This window comes from Miniopterus natalensis, chromosome 3 (assembly GCF_054644295.1).
Source record: "Miniopterus natalensis isolate mMinNat1 chromosome 3, mMinNat1.hap1, whole genome shotgun sequence".
Lineage (NCBI taxonomy): Eukaryota > Metazoa > Chordata > Mammalia > Chiroptera > Miniopteridae > Miniopterus > Miniopterus natalensis.
The window spans coordinates 70,705,455-70,725,291 of record NC_142083.1 but is presented as its reverse complement, the minus strand read 5'-3'; the positions used below and the strand labels follow the sequence as shown (position 1 = coordinate 70,725,291).

Genomic DNA, 19,837 nt, shown 5'->3' with positions numbered 1-19,837 from the left:
TTATTTTAATGTCTGAAACAACTAGAAAATCCAGACAAAACATATGAACAATGTTTTTCAAGACACTGGAAAGCAGGTAATGAAAAACAGTTAACACCTGAGAGAAGGGAAACAATGGAGAGGGGCCCGTGACTGCCTGGAGTTTCCAGGCTGTGATGCAGGGCGGCGAACCCAGGCGGACATGAGCTACAGAAATGGAGCTGGGAGTAAGCCTAGGTAGCTGGAGTTTGTAGAACAGAGCACCGGAGAGGAGAGGACCTCTCTTTGAAAGACATAAAGAGAATGAAAAGACCAGCCACAGACTGGGAGAAAATGTTTATAAATTACATATCTGATAAAGGATCTTTATCCAGAATATATAATGAATTCCCAAAGCTCAAATAGTCCAATAGAAAATGGGCAAAAGATTGGAACACACGTCATCTGTATATCTTCTTCACATAGCACATGAAAAGATGTTCAACATTAATAGTCATTAGAGAAATGCAACTTAGAGCTACAATTAGATACCACAACACAGCTATATTAGAAACTCCCTCGAGTGCTGGCCGGTTGGCTCAGTGGTCAGAACATCGACCCTTGGACCTACAGGTCTTGGGTTTGATTCAAGGGCACATTCCTCTGTTGCAAGTTCCCTGTCCCTGGTATGGGTGAGCGTGGGAGGCTAGCAATCGATGCTTCTCTCTTTCTTCCTCCCTCCCTTCCACTCTCTCTAGAAATCAATGGAAAAAATATCCTCAGATGCTGCTTAAAAAAAGAAACTCCCTTGAAAATTTGAAAGACTGATCATATCAAGTGTTGGTGAGGATGTAGAGGAACAGTCACGCTCATACACTGTTGGTGGGAACGTTAAATAGCACATTTTGGAAAAACAGTTTGGCAGTTTCATAACAGGTTAAACATATACGTACCTTCCACAGACCTAGCCACTCCACTCCTGAGTGTTTACCCAAGAGAAATGAGTGTGTATGTCCATACAGAGGTTTGTACAGGAATGTTTATAAAGCAGCTTTATTTGTCATAAATAAAAAATAGAAACACCCAAAATGCCTGTCCATAGGCTGAGGAATAAACAATTTGGAATTTTTTTGGTCTGACTCCATGAATTTATGAATTAGAATGAGTTGTGGAAGGCAAGGAAAAGGCATCTTAAAAAAATGCCTGGGATGGCTTCATAGAATTGCATAAATGCATACCTGGGAAACGCCTTGGAGTGCTGTGGGGAATAGGTAGGAAGGCATCTTTAATATTCACGAAGCTTGAGAAGTCAGTAATCATCGCTTTTCCTGTTTATGTGAGACTGGTATTTTCTAGTCACCAAAATAGTATATAATCATAGATTAAAATATCAGAATGCGTAGGAATAGTGTAATAAGCAATAATCTTTTCAGGTTTATTCTTTTCTGATTCTATAAAGGTAATACTCAAGTTTTAAAGGGCAAGGTATACGGGGAACATTTGCTATTCTTTTGGCCACTTGGCATCTGAAACCCCTTCCTGTTAGAATTCCCTACTTTGGTAACTAGGCGTTAGAGCCGAAAATCCCAGATGCTTGCTTTCCATGCTGCTTTGTAGTTAATATGCAGACATATGTCCTGGGCGTCACCCTTTAAATCTACTTGCACCATGTTTTTTTTCTTAATTCTCACCTGAGGATATGTTTTTATTGATTTTTAGAGAGAGGGGACAGGGTGGGGGGTGGGGGAGAGAGAGAGAAAAAAAACCTGATTGGTTGCCTCCCATAGGCACCTTGACCAGGGATGGAACCCACTGTGTGCCCTGACCAGGAACTGAACCCATAACCTTTTGGTGTACGGCATGACACTCCAACCAACTGAGCCACCCAGCAGGGGCCACATGCACCAGATTTTGACTTAGGAGCTAGTTATTAAAAATAAAACAAGCAGTAAACACACAATACAATATACAGATGATGTATTGTAGAATTGTATACCTGAAACCTATATAATTTTATTAACCAATGTCACCCCAATAAATTCAGTAAAAAAAAAAAGACAAGCAGCAATATTCCCCAAAGGAAAACGAATAAATAACTAAATCAGGGAATGATGGAGCACTTTCTTTCTCTTTGGAAGAGTCAACTGTAGTGATTGTTGGAAAAAACACTAAAAAAGTGGCTCCCGGTACAGAACAAGCAAAGGTGTTGGGAGGGGGGGAGTACACAGTTGTAGGATCTGATTCCTTGAAGACCACTTAATATTTTAAATAAACTTAGCTGATTAAAAAAAGGTAGCAACTGTTCATTGTGCAAAATTTAGAGAAAATAGAAGTCAACGTCTGTGCGTCCATGTATGCGTATGCATGTGCACACACAAATATGTAGGAGTTTCTTTATACAATTGTGTTCAAACCATCTAGTTTTGTGCCTTTTAATGCTGCTTTCTATGCCATTCTTTGACAGTACTTTTCTAAATAACTACATCATTTAACTATTGCAGGGGTGGGGAATCTTTTTTCTGCCAAGGGCCATTTGGATATTTATAACGTCATTCGAGGGCCATACAAAATTATCAACCTAAAAATTAGCCGGCTAAATTTGGTCAAACATTTAATTAACTCATCCCTAATGTGATGGCTGAACCTGCTTCTCTTTGGTGAGGCCTTGGCAGGGCCAGACCAAATGATTTCGCCAGTCTTATATGGCCCGAGGGCTGGACGTTCCCCACCCGTTTGAATATTCAGTGTCTCTAACGTTTTGCTGTCATAAAGTTTCAAAGAATATTCTTGTATATAAATCTTTGATTAGATCTCTGCTTACTGCTTTAGGATAAATTCCTAGACAGCAGATTAGTAAATCAGTGGAAAGTGAACCATTTAAAGGCTCTTCATATAGTTGTAAAATTTCTCTTGAGAGGTGGCTGACCCACTTTTGAATCTCTAACGGGTTTGACCATAAAGCAATGACGTAGAACTTTTATAAAACTGGAATGCCAGACAGGAAACATTTTTTAAAATAATGGACATGGTACCTGCTATGAAAGTATTTTCTACTGGCCTGACACGGCAATGTACTTTAGAGACATTATCACATTTGCTTCTCACAGCGACACTTTTCGTTGGTCCTTCCAGTCTCATCAATAAAATGGGGGGAAATGGCCAAATATCTTGCTTAAGGTCACACAACTCATAAAATATGGACCCAGGAATCAAGCACTGTTTTTTTAATTCAAAGTTCATTTTCTTTCTCTCATTATTGCAACACAAGAATTTAAATACTTTCTGAATTCTGCAGTGAATACTGGGAGAAAAGGAGTGCGGGTGAGGTGAAGTAGTAGAGAAGGTCCAAGAAGCAGTTGAAAAGCATATTGTCTTAGTTAAAAGAATTAAGAAACTGACAAAGCACCATGTTAGCAAGGTATTTTTAGCAATGGGTATTTATTAAAAGCCAGGGTGCACCAGGCACAATTCTTGTCCAGTAGGCTAACAGATACAAATGATGTAACCAATTCACTTATTAGCTTATCTGATTAAATAAAATACATTTCATAGAAATGATTATAAAATGCATTGCAGACAGAAACAGAATATCTTTTATATTATGGATCTTATGGTACCTAAATAATTATTAATAAAAACCAGGCAACCCTATGGTAAGTAGAAGTTAGCAAACCACCAGTTTCTTCATTTTTGTCAGCAAAAGAAAAAAAAGCATGCTCTCATCCTGCTGAAATGGATTTCAACATTCAATACAGACATCCTTTTTCAAAAGTAACATAGTCCACCTATAATCTTAAAAATTTGGTGTTTTTCATCCTGTATCAAATCACATTATACCTTTTGGTTTAAAGATTAGTTTTGGTTTCAGAGTAAGTTTATTTAGTACTTCAGTCCCACATCTCACAGATTCTTGACTTGGGGTGGGTGAGAATAAGTCCAATTAAGCATTAGATAGAGGAACAAAACATAAACGCGATGGTTTATCTGCTTTGCCCAATATTCTCGCCAATATTCAACTGAGAAGATACACAGATGATTTAAACCAGAACATAACAGTAGACGGAGGAAAAAAAGACAAAATGCTGGTGTTATTTCTTTGAAGCAAGCCTGTCCATTAGAGCTCTTTATTGCCTCTCGGAGAATTATGGCTAATTCTTTAAAGGACCACATCAGGTTTGTTGGCACATGATATACCCTTAGTTGGAAGGCTGGGGTGTAGGAGGGTGGGAAGGACTGAAAGGCGCGTTGTGGAGTGTGTTTGCTGACACAGTCACGATGGCCACTGAACCACAGTCATCCAAGAGCGTGTCCACCAGGTCCTTCCTGAGACCTCTGAGATGGGTCAGTTTCCTGCAGGCAGCAGCACTGAGAACTTCCTCAGAGAGTCAAGGTCAACTTTTATTTCACAGGAACCAGAATTATTCCCCCTCCCCCTTTCCTGAGCTGGAGACCTCCAAGTGCAAACGTGGCTGGGGTGCCTCTCTGGCCAGCAGGGAGCACTCCACCGGGACGCCTCCGCGAGCACCTTCTTCAAAGGGAAGCACGAGGTATCACGTTGGCCCAAGCAATCTGGTGGGTCAGTCACCATTCTCAAGCAACTTTTGCAAGTTGTTCTGTATCTTGAAATAATAACAGAGAAGCTCCTGTTATTAAATAAAATGGAGTATATTAAGGGCATATTTGCTATGGCCTATGTAATGCTTGAGATTATTCAAAAGAGCTACACGTGGGTTGAATGTGGAGCAGGCAAACAAATGCTTTTTAATGGAATAGAACTCAGTTTGACAATCCACTTGAAAATCAGAAAAGGGAGGGCTGGAAAAGAAAGTGCCCAAAGATGAAAATGTCAGCAGAGACCGAGAGAAATCAGATGAAAGAAAAAGAACAGCAGCACAGGTGTGACCCCAAAGCATCCGGACATGATGGGGAGCTGGTCTTTACAGAGCCCGTCCGATAGTTCGGATCAGACAAACACCACACAACAACGTTTAACACTCCTATTGGAAATCATACAACATTTCCCAGGAGACCGAGTTTCACAGGGGGAGGGACCATGCCATATCACTGGATCTCAAGACTACAGTACAGCGTTGGGCGTTAAAAATGTGCTTAGTAAATGTTCGTTGAGTAAATGAACTTGAAGGAATTCAGAGCAAGGAATTCTCAACAACCAGGTCTGTGACAGGAGTGAGGAAGCCCGAGGGACAGAAGAAAGAATGTCCTGTTTTGGAAGAAGAGAATGTCTTGTTTTGGATGTCCTGCAGGCACATGCAGTGTGCGTGAAGAGGACGGGATCTATCACGTCTGTGCCAGGAACTCCCCACGTGCTCCCCTTAGCCACACATCACTACCACACAGGTGCAGGTCTCACACATGAGACCGAGGGCCAGAGAGGCTCTGCAACAAGACCAGTTACACAGACAGTAAATGGCAGAGTACAGATCAGAACAGAGGTGTGACTCCAAATTTATGCCCGCTCTTCTGTACTGCTCCACCATAAATGCCATTTCCAGTACTAAGAAAATAAGTATTTACTTCTTCACCCGTAAAAGCATTGCCTTCAACCTCCACATTCCTACCTCATGTCTTCCCTACCTCTCCCACAGGACCAAAGATAAAAGCAGGAGTGGGAAGATGGAAAAGAAATGAAACCAAAGACCGATGTCCAAATTATATAAAACATACCTACGATGTCAAAAAACCCAAAAGCAAAACAAAGGAGATAAATGGGCAATTTACAGAACAAAATCCAAATGGCCAATAAATATATAAAAAGATGTTCACCTGCAGCAGTAATCAGGAAAATGCAAATAAAAGTCACAATGAGATCTGAATTCCCACTGTTAGACTGGTAGTAGGGGGTCAGAATGGACAAAGGTGGTGCCCCCGGGAAGAGAATCGGAGGAGACATCTGAAGATAGGCTGCATAGGACTTCTCACCTAATTAGCCAATCAGTGCAAATGAAAAAGAGGAGGGAGCTAAAAGGTATTCTTAGATTTCCAACAAGGGCCGTCATGCCAGGAAGAGAAATCGGGAAGTTACAAGCAGGGCAGGTCAGGAGGCTCGGACAGGAGCAGTCCCTGAAGGCGAGCAGAAAGGAATTGGTGGCACCCAGTGAAATGAGCCGAGACATGGCTCCCCCGGTCCCACCACCCGTAGCTGCAGTTTCACTACCAGGCTGTGCTGCGCTATAGCCAGACTGCCTCCGGCAGACCCATCAAAAAGAACACGGGTGTGGCCTGGTAACTTCTGCTTCCTTTCCTTTGAGCCATGTGTGCAATTTATAACTTTTTAGAACATCAACATATGTATTTTGACCCTAAATCCACTTCTGACTGCTTCTGCTTCAGGACAAAGGTTTCTATTGGCCTCTCAGCTGAGTGGCTGGACTCTATCTGAGTTGTTTTTCTGTCCCTCATTAGAGAATGTGGTGTCCCAGCCAGGCCCAGCAGGAGAAGGGGAAGGAAGACAGGAGAGGGCAGCAGGATCCTGTATGCTTCAGTCCAAAGAATATGCTAGAGTGAGCAAAACAGAAAATTAAAACCGGCTCATTCACTTGGTCAGCATGGAAGCCAAACATTGGTAAACATTTCATTACCAAAACAAAAATTATCTTTAATTCTCAGCAACTAACACTTTAGAAAACAGTTCTGGTTGCTACCCCAATCCCTTCTCTAGGTTGATTTTGACTGAGGAAAAGTTTTCGAGTCAGCCCACAGATACAATGATTCCATAGGAATTATCTGGCGTGCCTTGGTTTAAGGACAGAAGTTTGGAAACACCTTTGCTCTCAATACTTCAGTGGTTAAATGTTAGATAACATTTAGTAAAGCAAAACAAACACTTGACTCATTTGTATTTCATGTCCCTCCTCAACAAAGCGTAACTGCACTCCTATGGAAAGCTACTGGGTGTTTGTGGGTTCGAACTGAACATGTAACTCTAACACTTCCCTTAAGGATTAGGGTAAAAACAAAGTTTTAGATGGGAAGAGATAAACACGTTGAAAGCAGTAAGAAATGTTAATTAGGTTTTACTTTGGGATATTTCTCGCGTGACTAACCTTTTTCTCCTGTTCACTCTCCTACTGAGTTCTAAGAATGCCACAAGCATGGGGACAGGTCTGTCCTAAAGCTGCTCTGTAGGAAGATACCTGAAGCCCTACAGGTACATCAGTGGCCTTATCAGCAAGGACTAAGGTTGGATTCTGAGAACGAGTAAGGCAGGGGGTTTCCAAGCACAACTTTGCTTCAAATTCCAGGTCTGCTGACTTTCTAGACGTGTCTCCTTGGGCAAGTTAATAGAAACTTGGACTTTTCCCCGGCCAGACAGGATTAGTGCCATCCACCTCCCAGGGTTACAAAAGGGAATGAATGCAATATTTTATGTATGGAAACCATCAGCTTGGGTGGAGGTGGGGCTGCACTCTCTGATTGGGACACTCCCTACTGTGTCCCTCTCCTGAGTCCTGTGTCAGGGGTCACTTGCCACTGGGCTCTATGGCACAAAGAAATATTTCTAACCAAGGAGGAAAACCAGAGATAGACCAACAAGGAAAGTGAGACTGACACCCATTTCTTTGTGAAAGTGAAAAATAGTCTTTCTCATTGACCCCTGGCTGGGTCTGGTCATTCAGGCTGCCCGCTGCACTCCAGGAGTGTTTTAATGTGTAACCACTGACCTACCACAAGTGCAAGCAACAGGCATGACCACAACCACCCCCAACACAGGAAAGAAATCAGTCACCTTTTCTAATTTCATTATGTTAGCTGTAAGCTCTCGGCAGAGGACCTCCACATTTAATTGTACTTGTGACCCCAGGCCGGGTGGGGCTGCCTGTCTGTAAGAACAAAGAGAAAAATTATTTTGGCCAGGAATGGCAAAGAAAGAAGTGGAATAAACACATTTGAAGTGTCTTTGAACAGAAAACTGGGTTGTAATAGAAAAGAGGGAGCATTTCACTTGTTAACCTCAGAAAGGCCCCCACGGTAATCCACGGCTCAAGGCTAGAAGTTTGGGGACAGATTCTTAATGGCTCAGCTGGAAATCCCTTAGGCTATTTTTGTTTAAGTGGGTGTGTTGTGCCTTGGCTTCCGAACAAAAATCAGACAGTTATTCTCACCCCTTTTAATAGCCCCCACTATCCTCTCTATCGCAATGCAGCACACATTTGCAAGAACTGTGGCTCTTCTCAGCCATGGGTTTATTTTTTGTGGCAGCAGGAACCCTTTACACAGGAATTTTCAGAACCGTTAGGAATGTGTTTCCTAAAGTTTTGGTTGAAGTGTGAGACTTCTGTCGTTCTTTGAAACTCACCATACAAATGTAATTTGTCTTTGTCTTACAATCTCGCAGATGTATTCACTGTTTACCATTAGACTATTTATGGCATGGGCTCGTTCGATCTAACTCTGGGGCCTCCCGGGGTCCGATACCAGCTAAAACTGTAGGAAATGTAGAGATGTATGTACACTGCTCCCGGAGAGATGGTCTAAAAGCTCTTTATCAGATTCTTATGTTAATATTAAGAACCACGGTCTGTATCATCTCTGTATTTCTTGGTTGAAATTTATTTGTAGCCATTACGTTTTTAGTGGTTAATGACTGGTCTAATTTCTTTCACGTGTGATCCATTTTTGAAATATAGGCGCTGGCAATTTATTGATGATTATCTGAATATTAAGAAGGCAATCAGATGTTTTTCATTCATTAGTACTAAAACAGTTTTTTATCATTGATCCATACTATCAAAATCTTAGATCCTAAAAAGGAAACTGAATCTAAATCTTTCAGTTTCTAGGTGAGGGATCTGAGTACTGATTCATCAACATGAAATTCTGACAATATCTAGGCTATCCTTGTAGTAACAAAGCTGGTACAACGTGTGGGTTCAAAAGGATGGCTCTGTAGCAACTAAACAATCAGGTGAGGTGTGTGGATTTAGTGACCAGGACAGCATGGCTGGATTTATCATCCTGGACGAAATAAGATACTGGGGAAGGTCAGGTGCTGTCAAAGTACTTTATTAACAGACCTTTCCATCATGGGTGTTCCCTGATCTCATGTCATATATGATCTATGTGATTTTTCATTTAAATGGTTATTTTTCAGATTGTACCTCTTCCTGAGTGGATTATTTAAATAGTATAATAAATGCTTAATTTGCCTTTGATAGTGGAATTGCCCTCTCATCATCACCAAGTTAACTGCATGATAACAGGTGTACATTTTCCTAGAATCATCAAGCCCCTATATGGTAGTGAACAGAACAGTCTGCTATAATCTAGAGGCACCTCCTAGTTCTAAGTGTATTAACATTCTGAACAAGACGGAAGAGAGTATGGGTGGGTATGAATCTATTCCAAACCATTCTTTAGGCTTCTGTATTAGTGGTTCAAATGTATATTTATGACTCAAAAAGAACCTGTATGCCAGCATACTATTAAGCCACAGAATAAGACTTTTAAGCAGTTGGTAGAGCATAAAGAAAGGCCCTAGAGCCCTGGCTGAGGTGGCTCAGTTGGCTGAGCATCGTCCCATGCACCAGAAGGTCACCAGTTCGATTCCCGGGTCAGGACACATGCCCGAGTTGTGGACTCAATCCCCAGTAGGGGGGATGCAGGAGGCAGCTGATAGATGTTTCTCTGTCTTTCTCTCTCTCTTCCTCCCTTTCTCTTACTCTCTTTCTAAAATCAATAAAACTATATTTTTTAAAAAAGAAAGGCCCTAGAATGATACAGCATAATTGTTCTCAAAGTGGAGGCCTCAGGCTGGTACCATCAACATTACTTGAGAACTGGATAGAAATGCAAATTCTCAGGCCCAATCTCAGATCTACTGCATCAGAAACTTTGGGGATGGGCCCTGTAATTTGTTTTAGCAAGCCCTCTAGAAGATTCTGAAGCACAATGAAAATAACCTGACCCAGTTCTAGGCCATTTCTCATAACCAAGTAGCCACTGGTAGTCTGGGCAGGCTACGGTCTTTGTACTCGCACAAATCTGCATTTGAATCCTAATTCTATTTCAAACTGTAAGACATTAAGCTAATTATTTCTCTGAGTCTCAGTTACTTGTCTATAAAATGGGAATAATAGTTATAAGGTATAGTGAGAGAAAACTGTGTGTGTATGTATCCATTCTAATAGAGTCAACAGCACACGGTGTGTACTCTGTAAAGGAGTATCCCTGCTTTTAAAAGTGTGCTAAAAGTATGTGTTTTTTTAAGACATGGAATAACTTATTTTACTTTTTAGGCAGTATGTAAAAATCCTCATGGAAATGGGTTGGGAGGAAAATGCTCTATGTCTGAATAGGCTTAATTAGGTTAGGCATGTAAAAATGCCTGTGATGGAAAAATTTCACAGGCACAACCAACCAATTGCTTGGTTACATGAATCCTGACAGCGATCAACAGTTTTGTAAATAAATGGGCCAACAGAGAGCTACCAGTGATGAAATGTGCTGAGTTACTTGAATTGCTTCTCTCCTATGAAGGTCTTGACTCCTTGCCATTTTATGAAGATAAACTTTTATATTGTAATAAATGGGCCAAGGTCACAACTGAGTCTGAGGATGACAGAACTAGATAATGTAAAATTAGGCTTGTTTCTTGCCTCATCACTGGCAACACTATAGCAACTCAAGAACATGCACAATCAGGTCACTCATTTCTGGGAGCTTCCCACCTCTTTACTCCCCAAATATACACTTAAAATGTCTCATACAAAATGTATCCTTAATTAATATTTGCCAAGAGGGTTGCTAAGCTCAAGTCAAACATTATACTAATCTGAACAGCAAGCAGATGACAGCACAGGAGGGAAGCCTTACTCAGTGTGATGGGTGTCCATAATGGAGGTCAGTGACCCCAGCTGCTCCTCCAGAGTATTGATTCTGTATCTCATGTAGAAGGTCGAGACGATCAGTGCACAGACCCTGGAAAGGGATAACAGACAAATCTCAGTGGTCAATGGCCAGGCCTTGACAGTCATAAAATAATAAACCCAGTTGCTCAGGGGTTAGAGCGTCAGCCCACCCACTGAAGGGTGGAGAATTCGATCCCCAGTCAAGGACACGTACCTGGGTTGCAGGTTCGATCCCCGACCATGGTCAGGGCACATGCGGGAGGTAACCAATCAACATGTCTCTCTCACATCGATGTTTCTCTCTCTCTCCTGTTGCCCCCCATCCCATCCACTCTCTCTCTCTAAAAAGCAATGGAAAAAATATCCTCAGGTGAGGATTACACACAAAAAGCCACCAAAACCAAAATCAAAACCAAAAAAACCCCTCATAGCCAATGTACATTCAAGGAAAGCTATTTTCTAAAACAACTTGGCCAAAGAGATTTTAGAAAACATCTTTATTCAACAGGCTGATGCTTGTCACAAAACTTTAAAGCTCTTGGGGGATGTAAAATCCTTTAGCTCAAGTTCTTTGATTTATAAGAAATTCTAATAGGCTTTCCTGGGGCCACACCCAAGGGCCCTTCCTTCCACAGGGGCTGTCTCCCCGGCCAGTGAGTGCCCCGTCTTGTTCTCTGGTGACTCACAAATTCCCTGCTTTATCTGGAAACCAAACTGGGCAGGTCCTCCTTGGTGGCGAGGAATAGCCTAGAACTGGGTCAAGCTATTTTCAGAAGAACAACTGATTACAGACTGGAAGTGAGGGGGGAAGTTAAAAAAGTCAATGCCTCGGTTTTTAAGAAAGCGGATGACATTTTATATTTGTTTTGGCCTCAGTCCAGAGAACACGGGTTGGATGGAACATGAACGATATGGACAACGATGCTTCCTTATAATTCCCCACTAACACTGTCCGCTCAGGACTTAGTCCCTCTGCTGGACCTGGCAATCATTTCACTTTTCCTTCCTCCCTTCTCACTATTTAACTGAGAAGGAGATGAACATGACAATGTGACTGAAGCCCAAGGGGAAGACATGTTGAGGCAGGAGACAAACATTGTAGAAAAAAAGATCTGGGTCACATTAGCCACCCCTGGCACTTATAATGGCTCTTAGCAACACAAAAAGATTATTTTGTTAAAGAACTGAACCGTTTTCTTAAGTCATGTTTAGTAAATTCATTTACTTACACAATTGCGTAGAATATAAGAATTTGGCTGAGAGTCGGATATTTCTGAGACTTGACTTTGTGTAAGATCCCAATGGATTCTGATTGACCTGTTGGGTGGAAAGTGAAAAGTGACTCCTCCGTCCAGCAATGCCGAGTGTGAACAGCATTTTTTGAATCACAATCTCAAAGTGTTCAGAATAACGGAGGGGCCTCCATGAAGGCTAGTCACCTCTGTACCCCCCACAGTAAGTAGAGGAGTGAATAAAGTTTGTTAAACTGAATAAATGAATTAATACGCAAAGACCTACAACAGGAAAGAAGGGGCGGGGATGTGAAAGGCAGTCATAAAATGAAGTATGTGGGCCCTTTAAAAGGTACAAGCAGACCTTCCGCACACACACACTCCCCCAGAATCTGTTCCTTACCGTGTGCAGGGAGACTCTTGGCTTTTCCTTCGGGTACTCTGTTCCCGTGGGCATCTGCCCTGGCTGGCTTTGCTTCTCCTTTGGAGGCATTGAGAACTGTCTGGGACTCTGTCACGTGGAAATCTATCCGGTCAAAATGGGGCTGGGTGAGCTCTCTCCTCAAAACATTTAAAATGTAGTATCAACCACCAAAGCAAACCAAGCTCTCAACATACATAATGGCCACGTACATAAATGGGTCTTCTCAGAAGTTGGTTGAGTGGCTGGGGATTGAAATCCAATGATCGCGCAAATAAGTAATAAAATGAGGGCAGTTTGTCTTTACTCCATTGACTCATAGAGCTGATGCAGGTATAACAATAATATTATTAACAGAGGGAAAGAAACATTATATGTTTCTCTTTTTCAATCAACCTAATATATAGATTTATGAGACATTTATTAAATATGTATAAATGGATTGGAATTTTACCACATAGGCAATTCCGATTTCTGGAACTTGCAAACTACCCTTTCCCCAGATTCCCTTTCCAATTGTTAACTTGGAAGACAACAGTTTTGTGTGCGTGTGTATGTGTGTGGTTGGTTTTGTTTTTGTTTGTAAGGGGTGGGATGAAGATGTTTTGTGGAGAATTAGATTTTAGTCAAGATACAAAAATTTCCCAGACCTCTCGAGTTCTCGGATTCGGGAGTCTGAGAGCCAGAACTGCTGTATCCTTCCATGTCTTGCCTTCTTTGTTGAACCACTCCATCCAGATCTGAGAATTCATCATTGAAATCCTGAAGGGAAATAATGAAATGAAGAGAGGCCAACTTCCCCTTATTAAAAAGGCAGACCTTTGTAACCCCTGGCCTTTTTACTTAGGACTGACCTATAAAACATGGGAAAGAAGGAAGGATTACCCCATACCACTGGGATTTTCCCAATAGATTGCTAAGTATCTGGTTACTGAAACTGAGATTCTTCCGGGCAGTTAGAATTCTATCAACAAGGAGTGGCCAACTTTTTGAACCAACAAATGTCTAGAAGAAAACACTGGAATGCTGATGACTGAAAAGCTTCTAGGGTAAAGCTGCAGAAGCCGCAGTGAGCACTTTGTAATGAGCAAAGTGACTGAAATAGACATATGTAAAAGAAAAAAGGGGACAGAAAGCTCGAAATGCGAAATGCGTGTTTGAATATGCAGACACAGAGAAAGCTATTCTTCGATTATAGTTTTAAAAGAGGTATTAGAAACAGACAAGGGCAAATGGCTTTAACAAATTGACCCTGAAAGGAAAACTTCACCTTTTTTCTTCCTGTCACCAAATCAAAACAGGTTCAGTGACATTACATTTAAATGACAGAAGGATGAGAGAGGAATGAGGAGCAGGGGAGACAGCAGGAATGTTTTCCTTTGTATCCCACTCATTCAGAACTAAAGACCAGACCTGTCCTTGAGAAAACAGCCTGGGGAAGGTGCAGTTAGGCGGAGAGCTCCACAGTTTACTTAGCTGTCGAATGGAGAGACCCAGCCTTCCACCTTCAACCAGCTGTTCTTTGGTCATTTCAACATTCATTTCAATTTCATGCAAGATTTTTACACGGAAAGAAAATGGAAAAATTTCAAGTCTCTTCAATTTAATGATTATTTATTGAATGCCTGTCATGTATGAGGCAGTATGCAGAGCTCCTTACACACACGACTGCACGTGACCTTCCCGGCCACATCGTGAGGCTGGCATTTTCCTGGGTGAGGAGCCCGAGTGAGAGCAGCGAGCGAGCCTGCCCGATGGCATAGCTCAGCGGGGCAGAACCCAGATTCGAAACCAGGCTTGTCAGATTCCAAGGTGTCTGTGTTTAATTCTGTTTTTTTACTTCTTCCCACTATTTTTTAAAGGTTTTACAAAAGGTTCTTAAAAATTTTTGTTTAAAAATTGAGATAAAATTCACCATTTTAAGTTACAATTCGGTCATTTTTAGAGTACAGTATTCACAGTGTCGTGCAACATCACCGCTATCTTATTTCAGAACATTTCCATCACCCTCCCAAAAAGAAACCTTTACTCATTAGCAGTCACTCCCAATTTTCCCCTCTCCCACATCCCTTGGCAACCACTAATCTACTTGCAGTCTTTGCCTATTCAGAACATTTTGTACAAATGGAATCGTACAACATAGTGGCCTTTTGTGTCTGGCTTTTTTCACTCGGCATGTTTTCAAGGTTCATCTGCGTTGTAGTGTGTAATAGTAATGCTTCGTTCCTTTTTAGGAAAATAATATTCCATTGTGTGGAGAGGTTGCAATTTATTTACCCACTCATGAATTGATGACCATGAGGGTTGTTTCTACTTTTTGGCTATTATAAATAACAGCTATGATCATTCATGTTCAAATTTTTGTGTGAATATATTTTCAATCCCACTATTTTTTTTAACAGTTCTCATAAAGAGATGTGTAGATGTTGAAACCATGGGGGCTCTACCACTTCACCAAAGTTATTTCAACATTTGACAATAGTCAACTTGGGAATGATTACTTGAATCATATGGCTAGGACTCCCCACTGGAGATTTACTCTACAGACAACGAAGTCTAAAGGAATCAAAGAATCTCTACCTTTCACTTGGGCATTAGAGCTTTCTTTTCTTAGTTATTTCTTCCCCACTAAGCTGTCAAGTCTCCAAAGGCAACAACTAGTCTAGATTTTTCCTGGTGTCCTTACAGCAAACGCTAGCACGGAGCCTTGAACACAGAAGACATTCAACCATTTGTGGGATGAATCACACCCCACCCCAAATAGACTGGTGAATCCCTCTAAACCAACACTGACAAGCAAACACAGCAAGACTTCATGAATGCCTCCAGTGACCAGTAATCCCCAAGGCAGCCTATTGTGTTTCGTTTTCTCTGCAGGACAACCCTTCAGTTACATGAACAAAGTTTATGACCTCCTAGGGTCCTCCTTTTCTTCAGGACAGAGATGCCCTGTTTCTTCAGCTCGCCTCAAATATTACTGTCCTAAGTTCCTCTTGCACCCTGGTTGTGGTGTAATTGCTGGACATACTCCCTTTCCTTTGCGTTTAGATACTGTGTAGGCAACTCACCAGAGGCAGAGACGAAGGGCGGTCAGCCCGGAAACTGTTTTCAAGAGAAGACGGATTAGGACTGTTACCAACGCTTGTATTCTGGAATGATCGAGATAAAATGAAACAGCAGATTAACTATGGAACTGTAAGAAACACAGCAGACAGACAGCAACTGAGGCTCAGCAATGTCGTACTCACGTCTAAGTGTCCACACACAGATTTTAGTAGTTTGTAAGTTGAATCTCTGGAGAGCAGGGAGACAAATATGTACTGAAAAACAAAACACAGTAATTAATAACAGATACTGTCTGACGAGAAGTGAATATTCAGAGTTCAAAAACTTACTTGTATATACTTTTTCATTTAAAATGATATAGGCCTATATGCTCTGGTCTATATGCTGATTCTGCTCACCCACACCTTTGAGTTTTCATTTCCATTCCCACACTAAAGGAAATATACTCCCCAACGACAGCAACAAAACCCCCAAACCCAGTTTAACTCATTAACGCAGAGAAAAACAAAGGCTCCAATACCCTGATGAAGGTGCCCAAAGAAGCACAAGTAGGAAAAGACCTGAACACTAAAAAAAATGCCAGTGATATTTTCTAGACCCCTTTTTAAGTTTCTCTATCTCTCCCGCACCTCTGCTTTTTTTTTTAAGGTATTTATCAATTCCTGAGGATCTGCTTTCTCTGCTCTGACCTAGCTTTCCACTGAAAATTTCCCAGGGGCCCTAATAGGCCCGTTCTTTTTCAGGCCACTTCCAGAGCCTGCCTTGTACAAATATAGAGATTTCTGTAGTGGATGCTTATAAGTGAGTTATGGGAAAGAAGTAAAACCAGAGCTAGACAAGTAATTTGGAGACGAACGACATAAGGAAAAATGCTTTTACCTGAAACAGGAGGTTGAGAAAGTATTAAAACTAAATCTGTCTACTACTGTTTGAGCCACGGAATCTTTCCAGACTCACTTCCCAAAGTTTGTGATTACCCCTCATTCACCCAGGAAAGGATCTGATACAATTTACAATACAATACAATACACAGTATTGGATCCCAAAGTGGTTAGCATTATGGGTCCTGGCAGGAGACAGACCCAGCTGCAGATTCTGGCTCTGATGCTAAGCAGGCAGCATTGGGCAAAGTGCCTGCTTACGCCCTCTGAGCTTCAGTTCTTTTAACAATACCTACCCCTTAGAGGGTGGTAGTATGTAATAAATGTGAAAACATAAGCGAAGTATTTAGCACATGCCGGGCAAAAGTACTTGATGCTTGTTAGCCGTTAGTATGTCTAAAAAAATTCTTCAAAAGTAGACAGATACTAATATATTTCCTAGCTCATCGGAATAGCCTGATTTCTCTTTCTTTCTGCCTCCTTCCTTCCTTCCACTATCCAATATGGTTAGGAATGGAATGTGGCTTCTATGCTTTCATAGAAATAATACGTAAAATATTAAAAGATAATTTCAAGTGAAATATGGGTAACCAAAATATTCGACTCCCTCTCTCTTCCCAAGCAGAAGCAAACACCTCTCAGTGCAGAGATTTCTGGTTGCATGTGTCTGTGTTATCCCAACAGTCAACAACAGCCTGAGAATCCCTGCATAGAAGTGGGATAGGGGAGGAAACCTGGAAGCCAAGAGGGGCTAGGAGCTGGTCCGAAGCTGCACGTGCATAGCAAGCACAAGTTTTATGTGTTTGGGATGCTTTTGGAGAGGTCCCAACTGAGGTTATGGGGCAGCTGGCCACCCCCACCCCAGGGACTCCCCAGTGTCACCCTGCCTTACCCTGTCAACAAAGTGGTGATGGTGGTTGTTTTAAATACTATTAAGGAAACTGAACAGCAGTTTAACCTGACCTATAAGATATTAGGGAAAGGGAAGTTGGGAAAGAATTTTATTTTTTTTACTTTGGTCGAGCAAATATAATTAAGTCAGCAGGAAATTAAATAATGGCAACAATTAGAAGATATCATCTTGTGAGGGGAAACAACACTACAGGAATGTCTAAAGGCTAGGATTTTACAAATTAGTCTTACACGTATTTCCTGATTCCCTGTGGGGCGTAATGATATTTACGGTCCAGGGTCCTGGCCCTGGCAGGAGGCCCCAGCGCATTGGAGGGCAGAGCAGGAGCCCTTGCCCTGCTGCGTACTCACCCTGTCTGTGACCGTTGCTATAATCAGGGCATTTGGCACCAGAAGGGCAGTTTTGGTTTTCTTTATTAGGGTTACGGAGAAGGCCGGAATAGAGATCTGAAACAGAATCACCGAGTTAACACGCTGGTTAAGACGTCACAGAACAACGCTTCCAATCTTCATGTTAAAGGAAAAAGCAAACAGACTGATAACAAAGAAATAAAAAGCAGCAGCAGGCTCTCCAGCATCCATGAGGAAAAGTCCATCTTAAATAGTGGCACGGGCGGGTCCCTGAGCTCCTTAGGCTGGTGTGAATACAAAGCCACATAAATCTGGATCCTCAGTCCTGCTGAAGGGCTTCATGGGAAACCGCTATCTTTAGCCGGGGACTAGAAAGCAAAATTTACACTCATGTTAAAGATAAGTCCAAGGCTCTCAAGGTGTCACTTGCTGCTGGTGGCCATCTACTTCGGGCTAATTTCTCACACCCCCATCTCCTGTGCCCTTAGGCTTGAAAAGCACTGGTGTAACAGAACCATTATTGGACAGAAAGTCTGGGACTCGAATTCTCAGCTCGGTTCTGTTACTACCTATATGACCCCCTCTACCTTATGAGTTATCCTTTCTAGGCCTCAGTTTCCTGATCTGTAAAATGGCGACAGTTTTATCTACTTCCCAGGACTTTCTGTGGATTAAATGAGATAATATGTGGGAAATGCCTAGCACTAAATGAAAGCGTCCTTCATTTTCTCATTTGCCTCATGTAAACAGAACCAGTGAAATAGAGCAAATCTTATCCTAAGCGTAGTTTTTTTTTTTCATACAATGTACTACAAGAATGTATCAGATGTCACAAAGAATAGTTGATGTTCCTGATACTTTTATGTTACATCCCTTGATCTACTCAGATAAATGGTGATATAAAAATGAGTCTAATTTTGTTTCTGAGCAACACCATGCACACACAGTGTCGAGGGGCTATACACCTGGATTTCTTTTCATAAACTAAGGCATGGAACATCCTTCAGGAGATGTTTTCAATCAACTGCTTCATGAGTGTAAAATGACAACTACATAACAATTGAGAAATAAAGGAGAAATAACCTTTCAGTCTGAGCCTCAATGAAATGTGATACATGCATTTAATTTTATTAGCCTCTGAAAATACCAATGGGCTAAAAGGTCCTAATAAAATTAAAACTACACTTAATTAGTATTTTTTTCCAGGGTAGGGTGCTTAGAAAATTCCCTTTCCTAGAGCAAACTGTTTGGCTGCCTCTAGTTCACACTGGACCATGTTGGACCAAGATCTGTTGGCAGGGAGGAAATCCTGCCACAGAGCCGAGGCCCCCATCTCGCCAATGTGATCCTTCCAGGGGAAGCAATGTACAAGTCACTGTCATGGTTCTATGCCCCCACCCTGCTAATTTTCAATCTCTTGTCTCTTAGATTTAGCACATGCAAAAGCAATCCGTGTGGTAAGTCTTTAAAAAACCAGGGTTGCTCCTCTTTTTAAATTTATTTTATTTTTTTTGATCAGTTCTCTCTTAAGTAGAAGTAGGATTGTGAAGCCACTGGCAGAACCATATTAGCTTGAAACTCACATATTGGCGTTGCAAATTCCCCTATTCTTAACAAGGATTACAACTTTGCTCACTAGTATCTTCAAGCCCTGCTGCTTCAGGCAGAGGTTCTGGCTTTCTCTGAGTCCCTGAAAATTATCTTTACCACCTTGAACTGAAGCTCAGTACTTCCCAACCCCCTTCCCCACTCCATGATCAAGTTCTCAGAATCCAGAAATCTAGGAATAGGGTGGAATACTGCTTAATATTACTTTGCATTATACTGATTCAGATAATACTGTGCCTCAGAATGTTTATCTAAACATAACTTTATCTAGTAAAGGAAGAATATAAAAAAATAACATGTTTGACCTAAAAATAGCATGCTAGGCTGCTGACTCAACACCAGCAAAATAAAGAATTTCCATTTTATTTGTTAAGCTGTCTTCATAAGATTGCCAGTGGCTTCAGGGAGAACACTTAAAACATATCTACCACTTAAAAAAAATTCTCAGTCAGCTACTTCGTGACCATAAAAGCTGCCTACTCATAATCGCAAATCAGAATACTGGAAACGCGATGAGGTCATGCACACCCAGGATGGTGT

General features: G+C 41.5%; 1 protein-coding gene across 3 annotated transcripts in view; it reads right to left on the bottom strand.

Moving 5' to 3' along the window:
* Positions 1–3,368: 3,368 nt before the first annotated feature.
* Positions 3,369–19,837, bottom strand: part of GRAMD2B (GRAM domain containing 2B) — a 56,575-nt gene continuing 40,106 nt past the window's right edge. For 2 of the 3 annotated variants that reach the window (XM_016217800.2, XM_087815531.1), the window contains 9 exons: positions 17,690–17,785; positions 15,728–15,799; positions 15,548–15,628; positions 13,130–13,241; positions 12,462–12,584; positions 12,056–12,143; positions 10,792–10,896; positions 7,706–7,799; positions 3,369–4,577 (listed from right to left, as the gene is read on the bottom strand). In XM_016217800.2, coding sequence (XP_016073286.1) covers positions 4,536–4,577; positions 7,706–7,799; positions 10,792–10,896; positions 12,056–12,143; positions 12,462–12,584; positions 13,130–13,241; positions 15,548–15,628; positions 15,728–15,799; positions 17,690–17,785 — 813 coding nt within the window. In that variant the 3' untranslated portion in view covers positions 3,369–4,535. The remainder of the gene's footprint in view (positions 4,578–7,705; positions 7,800–10,791; positions 10,897–12,055; positions 12,144–12,461; positions 12,585–13,129; positions 13,242–15,547; positions 15,629–15,727; positions 15,800–17,689; positions 17,786–19,837) is intronic. The other variant, XM_087815530.1, reaches the window with a different exon arrangement.